This window comes from Saccopteryx bilineata, chromosome 9, assembly GCF_036850765.1.
Source record: "Saccopteryx bilineata isolate mSacBil1 chromosome 9, mSacBil1_pri_phased_curated, whole genome shotgun sequence".
Lineage (NCBI taxonomy): Eukaryota > Metazoa > Chordata > Mammalia > Chiroptera > Emballonuridae > Saccopteryx > Saccopteryx bilineata.
Genome location: NC_089498.1, coordinates 80503103 through 80513924, shown reverse-complemented (window position 1 = coordinate 80513924; position 10822 = coordinate 80503103). Strand labels below are relative to the sequence as shown.

Here is a 10822-nt window from a genome sequence, read left to right as displayed (position 1 = left end):
GTCTCCTTTGGGAAAAATGGCCTGCCATGGGGAGCCCAGCCATCCTCTACGAGACCCCGAGGGAGCTCTGTTGGGGGCTCAGCACTTCGGAGAGAGTTGCAAGGTCCTGCGCCTGGGCTTAGAGCGCTCTACCTCCCGCACTGGAGGGTCAGGGGTTCGTGCAAGGCCACGGCCGAGGGGTCAGCCTTCCCCCTGCTCAGCCCCTAGTCTGAGCGAGCCAGCGCTACGAGCCTCCTTTCCTCCCGCCTCGGGTGGCCTGAGCCCGCGCCCGCTCCAGTTGTTGCAGCAGCTGCTGCTGGCGGCCGCGGGGAGCGCGGGGCGCGCGCCGAAGAGGCTCGAGCAGCGAGGACGGGGACGAGGAGAAGCCGGAGGAGGCAAGGAAGAATAACGAGCGGAGGCCGAGGAGGCTCAGCTGCGTGGCGACGCGCTCAGGAAGCATGGGCTAGCGGCTGTGGCGCCTGGACGCGGTGAACCTGCCGCGGCCCAGTGCGCACAGGGCGTGGAGCGGGAGCCGAGCGCAGCCGGGGGAGGAGGGCTGGCGCGGGTGCGTCCGGACGGAGGGGGCTGATTATACATTATTAACGAGTTGCTGCCTAATTAGCCAAAAGAGGCTCGTCAGCGGCGCGAGGTGCGCGCGGGGAGGGGGTCCTGGGCCGAAGCGCAGCGCACACGCGTGTTGCACGGCGGGCGGCGCCGCGCGGAGGACACCCGGGCCCGCGCACGGAGCCCGGGGGGGGGGCCCAGGGGAGGTGCAGACCCCTGGCGCGGGCGGCCCGCGGCGCCCCCTCACTCTCGGAGCTCGGGGCCAGCGCGGCTCGGGGCTAGCGGGGCGCAGGCGAGAGCTGCCCCCGCGCTCCATCCTCCCCCCCCCTCCCCCAAGCGGGCGGGCCGCGGCCGGGGGAAGGGCGGGCGGCGCTGCTGGCTGTATATATCTCGGCGCACCCCATCAGGTCGCGCACAGCGCCCCGATCCCAGGCGCCTCCCCGCCCCCCTCTCCACGCTCCGCGGCGGCGGCGGCAGCAGCAGTAGCAGCAGCAATATGGCTGTTGATGGGTGTTCGGGGTGGCGCTGGCGGCGGGAGGAGCTCCCCCGAGCCCCTGCGCCGGCTGCCCGTTGCTAGCTATGGCAAATGGTGGTGGCGGCGGCGGCAGCAGCGGCGGCGGCGGCGGCGGCGGCGGCAGCAGCAGTCTTAGAATGAGTAGCAATATCCACGCGAACCATCTCAGCCTAGACGCGTCCTCCTCCTCCTCCTCTTCCTCCTCCTCTTCTTCATCCTCCTCCTCTTCCTCTTCGTCCTCGGTCCACGAGCCCAAGATGGATGCGCTTATCATCCCGGTGACCATGGAAGTGCCGTGCGACAGCCGGGGCCAACGCATGTGGTGGGCTTTCCTGGCCTCCTCTATGGTGACTTTCTTCGGGGGCCTCTTCATCATCCTGCTCTGGCGGACGCTCAAGTACCTGTGGACCGTTTGCTGCCACTGCGGGGGCAAGACGAAGGTAAGGCGCGCCCTGAGCGCCCGCCGCCTGCGCCAGCCCCGCCGCTTCTCGGCGTCCCCAGCAGCCCACTCCTTGCCCCTCGCAGCACCGAGCCTCCCTTCATCCCTGCCAGCCTTCCCCTTGCCGCTTTCCCCTCCCTCCGCTCTCCTTGCGCCCTCGGATTGGGGCAGTGGGCAGCACGCCGGAGGTGAGGAGTTGCCCCCAAGCAGTGCGCTCCGGGACGCGGACGCCCAATCCCGTTCCCTTGTTTATTGTAGGGTTGTTTACGGTTGCGGCCCGAGGGAGAGGGGACGCGCGTCGCCTGGGTGTTGTGGTGCGGGGTAGGGAGAGTCAACCCCTCTGGCAACGAGGAGGCTGGGGACCTCTGGGTGCGTCTTCCGCACGGCTCACCTTGCAGTGGGCGAAGGGGAGCAGAACAGCCCACACTTTAGAAACCTGTTGGGGAGATGAGTTCGTGGAGTCAGAAGAAAGGGAAAATCCTTTAGGCAAGGACGAAACCTTTTGGACTAGGGAATCCCTGGGAAGGAACATGGCCAGAGGAAGTGGGGGGGACTTGGGGGCGAGAGAAAGTTGGGAGATGCACCCCAGTTTGGGAAGTAACCCAGGGAGATTGCCACTTTACGAGTATGGCAGAGGTCACACAGTTTATGTTACCTCCCTCTCCATCCCTGAGATATTCTCGTGGAACATATACCCCCACCCGAAGTTCCGGGACATCTGTATTCTCTCCCCCACGCCACCCTCTTTAGGTCCCTGGAAATGCCACTAGCAGCTTGGAGCTGGAGCAGGAGGTCCGTCCGCCTGAGAGCCGGCTGAGGCCGCGGTTTCACGCAGAGCCTCCTCTCCGACGCTTTTGGGGTGGTTGGATGTTGGTTAGCTATTCCTGGCGCACAGACGCCCACCAGCAGGGAAGCTCACTACACTTTATGTGTGGTTGCTAGGCTGACTGCCTGGTCTGGCGCTACAGAGGTCCCCTTTATCCCTCCTCCTCCTTTGGCTGAAGGTGAAGGGAACATAGAAAAATGCAGATTATAAGAGAAAGAATTGGAAAAAAGACTACCCCGAGCTACCTTCTGTTTGAATAGTTCCCATCCTAGGGGACTTCCTCATGCCAACATTTTCAGAGGGTGGGGAGATCAAGGGGGACAGGGAACAGTGCAGGCAGAGGTAGATCTCCCTGGAATGTTCACACTTTTTCTCGGAAAGTTAATCCGAGGACCCCTCAAACTTCCACAGGGCACAGCAACTTGTCGCGGGCTCCTCCTTAGTTGCTACAGGAGGAAGTAGGGAAGCCTGGAACCATGGGTGACACACGGGGTGCAGGGAACCTCGTTCTCCTGATCATTAATTATACATCCTGTTGGGTGCCGGAGCTCAACTGTGTTTTGTGGCGGCAGGTCTTTTGGAAAGTACTGATGTGTAGGAAATACGGTAGAAAAAGAAAAGCCATCACTCTTCCTCTCCTTCCATTTCTCCAGAAGCCTCCAGATGTTGGGCCAGCCTGCTTTCTTTGGAGATACCTTCCCAGCCATAGAGGTTTCTCCTTACTTGTCAAGGTGGAAAGCCTTCCCATTCCAGAGAAGCTATCACCTTAGGCAAGAATCCTAATCAGGAGACCCTGAGACATTGCCCCTAGCCTTGCCCTCCTGGTAGCAACGTAACAACCTACAACTGCTTCCTCAGAGCGCCTTCTTATGCTTACATTTCTTCTCCACCTCTCTCTGAGTCTTCAGCCTTGAAGGTTATTTTCTCTTGCTGAGATTCAGTGTCTGCCCTAAGGGGAAAAGTAGCTCATGGCTGTGCACAGCTAAAATGTTCCCTAGACTGAGTGATTTTGGTGAACTTTTTAACAGCCTCCTTATCCATAAGGAACTGAGTAATCTGATGGTAATGAACACTTTTTCCCCCCAATGAATCTAAGGAAGTTCTGTTGTTTTTGTGATCCTGGGGTTTTAGAGTCTCTGAAGTCCTTTGACTTTAGGAGGTCTGTCAGGGCCACTGGAGTGCCTGTGAGAAAAGGCTAATCATACTAATCATATCGTTCACCTAATCATATCATCCACCTAAAGAATCTCTTTTCTGAATGATAACCAAGCATAACTTCCATCAGCCTTCTCAAGAAAATAGGTTTTTGGCAGTGATCATTACAAAAATAAAACAATTCCTGTATATTAGCCTATGTTTTGTAGTTCCAAGACCTGTTGAGTTAACATAACTGGAAGTTTCTCCAAAAATATCAGAGATGCTTGCAGCTGGTTGGGAAGATACGAGGTGATGTAGAACTAGTTCAGGCTGCTTTTGATACCAGTAGAGTTCATTTTAAACTGTGCCCAGAAACTCTTAATTTGCTAGTGAAACCCAGTGTAGCCGGCTCATTATACACAATGATAATGCTTTAGGTATTATAAGCTGTCCTCTCTACCCCTGATGTCTGTGGCACTCATGGTTTTTGCCCTTCATTCTCTTTGCTTTTAAAGTATTTGGTAGTTGTTGAGATGCTGAACAGAAGAATGCATTTGGCTTGAACTTGGAATAATTATTTTGCTGCTGGATTTCCAAGCAAACCTAGGCTGCTTTTCTAAAGAATTCTACGGGCCCTCAGATGTGTTCACCCTTACCTTCATTCAGTCCGAGATGGTTTGACCAGGAGCTGGAGTCCAGTGGAAGAAGGCTGGTCTTTGTAAAGAAATTCCACGCAGGTAAACTTCAGCACAGGAGCTGTGGAATCATAAGCATTTGGCCTCTGGGACTGCCTTCCATTCTGATCAGAGAAATCTGGGACTGTGGGTGCATCATAAGTACTTTTGACCTCTGAATCCCAAATGGTGAATGACTCTATTGTTTTGAAAAGAATTGTATGTGGGTTTTCTTTTTAGGAAATAAAGAAGAAAATGAATGACATTTCCCCTTGTGGGGAACTTGAACACAGTCATTTCAGTACCATGTGCTTTGTTTTGTACTTTGTCACATTGTTTTTTTCTCTGTTGAGTCTCATCAGAGCTCTTTCTTTCCTGGGCTGTGACATTTTGAGGTCCAATTCAGTAGCAGACTGCAGTGAACAGGGAGCTTCTTCGGCAGCCTGAATGAGGCTGTGACCTTGAAGAAGTTGTTTAACCTCTCTGGTCTCTCTTGTCTTGTTTTCTAAAATGTGGAGATTGAATTCTGTGTGTTCTCCTGTCCCTCTCTGCCCTCTGATTGAGTGTCAGGAAGTGGAAGGAGCTGAGGGGCTCTGGGCAAAGTTTCTAGCTCAGAGAGTGTTTTGCTACACTTGATCTTACCAGAAGGCCAAGCAGTGATCAGGGTGTGTTTGCAGTGGTGCAGTGATTCCTGTAGGCACTCAGCCTTGGAGTGCTGCTGTGTGTTTCTTTCCATCTCTTGCTCCTAGTCCAGCACTGTCTTCTTTCAGTCTGGGGAAGCTGAGGCTGATTTCCTGGGGGGCTGTGGTTTACTGAGGGGCCTGCACATGGTGGGCACAGACTCACTCCTGGTCTCAGTGACAGCTCTGCTCCCTGTAGAAGTTTGGGCTTGATTGAGGCTGGTCTGCATGTAGTGAATTCTTGAGGTATTGTCTCCTTGGCTGTGTCTGAAAATAACAGCATGTTTCTCTGTCAGGCTCGTGACTAATATAAATATCAGATCCCATTAGAGCTTGGTAATTACCCAGGGTCTGGCCTGATGCCTCCAAGCAGGGCCAGAACTTCAGGGCCTCTGAATTCTTGATGCCACCTTGGCCCTGGTGCCTTATCTCATCCTGGGGATCAGCTGCATTGGACGACCTTCACGTATTCCTTTGGCTGAGCTCACTTAGGCATTGGGGAAGTTCTCAGGTCCCCCTTGGGCTGACCTGCCCTTATCCAGACAGCTTTTGCTTCTCATGCCTGGCTCCCTTTGTGGGAAATACACAGTTGGGTGGAGACTCTGCCATCAGACCTAGTGCAAATTGTGGGCGTCATATTCATTAGCAGGGCATCTTTGTCTGGCAACTTTGTCAGGCCTTGATTATTTTCTCCTGTAGAAAGAGCATAATGATGCTTACTTTGTAGGACTCGTGTAGGAGTGGCAGCAATGGGTGTGCAGCATCCAGCGAATGCCCGGCCTGAATGAAACTGGGAGCTACGGTAGCTCTGCAAAGTGGTTTCTTTTCTCTTAATTCCTTAACGTTTGGCCCCTTTAGGACACAGACCACAGCAAATAGAACTTTTGAGCCCAAAGGAAGCTCAAGTCCCTGAAGTCTGCTGTCTGAGAACCAGGTAGAGTCAGACTGAGATTTGGGCTCCTGGCTTATGGCTGTTGCAAGTCTGGGAGACTGGGGAGAGGCAGCCGCGGAAGGCTCTGTGGATGCTGGGAGACTGGGGAGAGGCAGCCGCGGAAGGCTCTGTGGATGCTGGGAGACTAGGGAGAGGCAGCCGCGGAAGGCTCTGTGGATGCTGGGAGACTGGGGAGAGGCAGCCGCGGAAGGCTCTGTGGATGCTGGGAGACTGGGGAGAGGCAGCCGCGGAAGGCTCTGTGGATGAGGGCCTGGCGGGATAGCTAGTGCTTTACGGGGGAGGCACTGGAAGGGCACTGTCATGGTGGGGTTCCAGGAGCTGTAGACATGCCAGAAGTAAAGGGTTTATTTGGCAGGGGTAGCTGTCCACTATCTCTTGAGAAGGAACAAACTCCATCCTGTTAACTCTAGTCTAGAGCTCATAGACATTTCCCCCCAATAATGTAACCGTTTCTTAAGCAGAATGCTCTCTATCTAGGCCAGTTTTAGTGTTTCCCAAAGTGTGTTCTAAGGAGCACTTGCCCCTGGAGTTACTTTGTGAAACACACTGAGGGTTATGGCATAACTCTGTGCCCCCGTGGAGAGTCCCAGGCCTAGGGAAATCTTGCAGGACAGAGATTGGTTAAACTGCTCTTGACTGTACTCACTAGAGCAGCCTTGCCTGCTGTGCAGTACCCACGAGCCAGGGTGGCCTTGGGCAAGGACTTGACTGCTTTGTGCCTCGGTTTCCTCATCTGCTAAGTGGGGAATGTAACGGAGCACGACCCTATGGGACAGGTGCTCTCAGTAACCCCACTTCATAGCACTTCCTAGGAAGACACAGTGACTGTAAGCCGTGGCTGGCCCTGCTTCCAGGTGCCCAGGGACCGTGTCCAAACATGCATCAGGAGGAAAGGAAGAGCTGCCCTAGCATTTGGTCTGGGGGAGGAGGATTCCAAGGTCAAGGCCAGGTTTGTCTCTTCCTTGCCTTACCACCGCCTCCTTCCCTGAATGGGACATTCCCCGGGTGCCTGGAAGGCACTAAATGCTTGCTGTGCCGCGTTCTCCCTGTTTCTCCACCCCCTCACCTGGGCAGGAGAAGTCTAGTATGGGAGCAGTCAGGTTGGCATTGGATTGCAGTGCCAGGACCTCCTTCCCAAAGTGGGAGCAGGGGTGTCCCAGCTCACAGCAGCACCGACCATGCTAACTTCTGAATCACAGCTGCCAACATAGCCCTCCTGGGACTCCAGAGATGGGGAGCCCCTGGAGGGCCGCCTCCATGGTTACCGTGAAAAACACTGGGTTTGTGTCGTGATGCCACAGCTCCTGGGCCCAGCTCAGAACACTGGTCTAGTGATGTCATGCCTGTGGGTCGAGCAAGAGCAAGCCTCTTGCAGGAGCCCTGAAACCCACAGCCCTGTGCATAGTAGGGAGCACATGTGTTTCCTTTGTTGAAATGCCTTATGAGTGGGTGGAATCCGGGCCCGGGGTACATGTAGGAGGAATCAGGGGCCCCGCCCTCAGAGGCAGGGCTGTCCTCATATTTGGATAGGAGGCTCACGGCATATTCTATTGGGGTATCAGATCTCTGCCTCCAAGAGCTGGATAAGAGCATCTACTCCGTCTGCTCCTGGGGTTTCTCTTGCCTTAATGTACACATGAATCACCCGAGGAGCTATTAAAATACAGATTCTGATTCAGCAAGTCCACAGTGGGTCCTGAGGTTCTGCATTTCTGACAAGACAGAACGCCCATGCTGTATGGACCACTGCATGAGTGGCCAGAATATGGTCCTCCTGAACCTCCAGGCAGGCCCTCCCTGAAGACAGGCCTATTTCTAAATATGGAAATTCCCCATTCCTCAGCAGTGGGAAGGGATGAGAAGAGGAAGGTTCGCTGTGCCAGGACAGCCAGGTCAAGAAACCTCTGCCCAGGGCCCTCTGGTCCGCTGCAGGCAGCCTGGGCGCTTCCTGCTAAAGCCTGCTGTGTGGCGCCTGCTCCTGAGAAACCCACAGGCGCTGTTGGTTTGGGGTTTGGTTGCGGCGGCCAGAAGGGCGTTCTACAGATGTACAGGGTGTGGTTTGTGTGTCACCCATCAACATGTGGCTGTCCTTTGTGCCAGCTGGTCATGCTGCAAGGGGTGAGGCTTTCTGAAGTTCAGGATGGCAAGCCAGCCAAACCACCTTCTTGCAAAATTAAAGGCCAGCGCAGCACTGTGGTGATGCTCCAGGAAGCCAGCTGCCAGCCACTCCCACTGGAGGGTTTGAAGTCAGTGCGCAGTGACACTGTCAGCCCGCTTTTCCATAGGGACTTGGGTGGGCCTTCCCAGACAAGGTTCACTGTGAAAGGACAGGGCTGAGGACCTGCTGTGCAGCCCGCTAGGGGCACCTCAGGAGTTCAGGCCGATGAAGTTGAAACCAGCTCCTCTCCCCACAGCACGGTTTCTCACAACTCATACTGTTAGGGGCTTTTCCCTTGACATGTGCTTTTTATGTTGTTCCATTGTCGAAGGGGAGGACAACCGAATTAACTTGACCCATGAACATCTCCAACAGCCCACTTGAGCAAGGGCTTAATATAACGTCCAGCGCATAGTAGGTTCTCAAATCTTATACTTATTATGGTTGTTGTTTTTGCTTTTCTTGCATAGTAAGTGCAGATTATGTACCGAGTTAGATGCTAGGGGAAATGTAAGACTCAGTTCTGACTTTTAGTTGACAGGGTAGAAGGGAGAAAAGCAGTTTCCTTCTCATGGGGTATGCACACGCCTGGTCTCAGAGTTTCCTACAAACCTGTTGATTACAGGAAGTGAGTCATGTAAACGCAAGGACATATGTGTGTTGGGAGGGCCCTTTGCATAGCTGGAGGCTGGGTGGGAAGATAGGTGCAAGTACATTTTGCTGGGGTTTTTTCTGGGGAGGGGATACTTTTTTAGAAGCTATGGCGAAAATCTGGGTGAATGGGATGGGTTGATTTGGTGACAAAATGTTGTTTGAGTCATTCCTGGGTGTTGATTATTCATGCCGCCGGTCTCCCTTGACCAGTGGATAACAAGGATTTAGATCACTCTGAGCAGTTGTTTATGAGGTGCATGAGTCAGGCAGGGGACAGAAGGGCAGTTTCCAAAGAATGGCCATTTGAAGCTGAAATTTGCTTTGTTTTTATTAGGTGATTGTCTTTGGGACATTATGTCTAATTGCCGATTTGGAAACGTAATTGGCACTCGAGATCCAGAATGGGTATACTTAACATTATCAAGCCAAGCGTCCAAATACTCTCCCTATAAGATCTCATTACCTGTATGACTAATGCTTCTTTCTATGGCTCCAAGTGAAGCTATTTAGATATCTCAGTTGCTTTGTATTCTTTATGCTGTTTCATTGCCCCCGCCTCCCCAAGGTTTTCTCAGGGACCCAGTTCTGGTCACTCTGGGTATTTCAAGGCAATTAGCAGGAGTACCTGTGTTCCTTCTTTCTTTCCTTCCTTCTACTCTCCATCGTTTTATTTATTTCCCTTCTTCCCTAGTGATTCCTGCCAAGTCCAGAAGCAAAGGGACTGAAGTTTGGAGGTTAGGGGACCATAAGTAGGGGTTGATCTTGCAAGTTTGGAAGAATATGAAATTGCCAAGTCATAGTGGTGGAAGGGGGCCTTGCAGTGCGGGTCCTGCTTCTGCCCCAGTGCCAGGGCTGGGAGCCCTCTGCTCATTGTTAAGGGAGGTAAGGGTGTCCATGATCTCTTGAGGCCTCCATTCCATTGGGGAACCCACCACCCCTTAGAAGGAATGGAAGGATCTTTCTCCTTGCATTAGCCCTCTTTGATTTGGTTCATTCTGGGACACACAGAACATGTATTGGTGGATGATAAGTTTCAAATTCTAAATGCAGCCCAGAAAGGCCCAGAGCTGGGAGATACTCGGTGTCAGCAATGTTGTGCCCATTCTTTAAAGTTTAGAAACATGCTCCATTCTGGCTGTTGATTCTTGTAGTTTGCCTGCTGACATTTGTCTGGTCTCGTTGGAGGCCACGGGTGGAGGATTTGGCTGTTCCGGGGCCATCAGATCGCCTCCTCATTACTGGCACGTGCCCTTTGTTTCCTGAGTTTCTCTCCCTTCACAGTTCAGTGCTGGGCTTGTGCGAGAGCAGATGTAGTTTGGGGACTGTGCCAAGAATCCAGATGTAGAGTGTGGATCCTTTGTTAAGGAGCCTGAGTTGGGATGTGCTCTCTATGTGTTGGCTTTTCTTAATGAGTGTAACCAGACAATGACCTTGAGCCTCTTCCATGTTATTTAAATACAGGTACCGCCTAGAATTGAAGATTATTCCTGCCTAGCTGTTCATCTCATCCCTTCTCTTGGACTTCTAGGTGCTATGGCTGCCAGTTCCCCTGTTGTGCTGAACAGAAAGGAACCAGAAAGAGAAAGATAATGAGAGGAGAACTTGAGGGAGGGCAGGGTCGAGGGAGATGTTCACACAAAGCACACTGGCATTTCTCTTTGGGAAGCTAGAGGTTGGATGAATGTATAATTGGGTGGATTTTGTTTTTGGTCCCTTCACCTTTGTCTCACTAAATAAATCGTGACAAGTGACCTCACCCCCAAGGAGTGATGTGTTATATAAAGACCAGTGGAAAGAATGATTTCACTTGTGGAAAGTTTTAGTTTTTTTTTTGTTTTTTTTTTAATAAATTTTTATTAATGGTAATGGGATGATATTAATAAATCAGGGTACATATATTCAAAGAAAACATGTCTAGGTTATTTTGTCATCAAATTATTTTGCAAACCCCTCGCCCAAAGTCAGATTGTCCTCCGTCACCCTCTATCTAGTTCTCTGTGCCCCTCCCCCTCCCCCTAACTCTCTCCCTCCCTCCCTCCCATGTCCTCCCTCCCCCCCCCCCCCCTTGGTAACCACCACACTCTTGTCCATGTCTCTTAGTCTCATTTTTATGTTCCACCAATGTATGGAATCATGTAGTTCTTGTTTTTTTCTGATTTACTTATTTCACTCCTTATAATGTTATCAAGATCCCACCATTTTGCTGTAAATGATCTGATGTCATCATTTCTTATGGCTGAGTAGA

The 10822-nt window shown here is 52.5% G+C and overlaps 1 protein-coding gene across 18 annotated transcripts in view; it reads left to right on the top strand.

Annotated features, from left to right (window-relative positions):
• The first annotated feature begins 295 nt into the window (after positions 1–295).
• KCNMA1 (potassium calcium-activated channel subfamily M alpha 1) overlaps positions 296–10822 on the top strand; it is an 815298-nt gene continuing 804771 nt past the window's right edge. For 4 of the 18 annotated variants that reach the window (XM_066244079.1, XM_066244080.1, XM_066244075.1 and 1 more), the window contains exon 1: positions 298–1497. In XM_066244079.1, the coding sequence (XP_066100176.1) occupies positions 1123–1497 (375 nt within the window). In that variant the 5' untranslated portion in view covers positions 298–1122. Of the gene's footprint in view, positions 1498–10822 lie in introns of all 18 variants that reach the window. The other 14 variants (XM_066244068.1, XM_066244067.1, XM_066244063.1 and 11 more) reach the window with 5 other exon arrangements.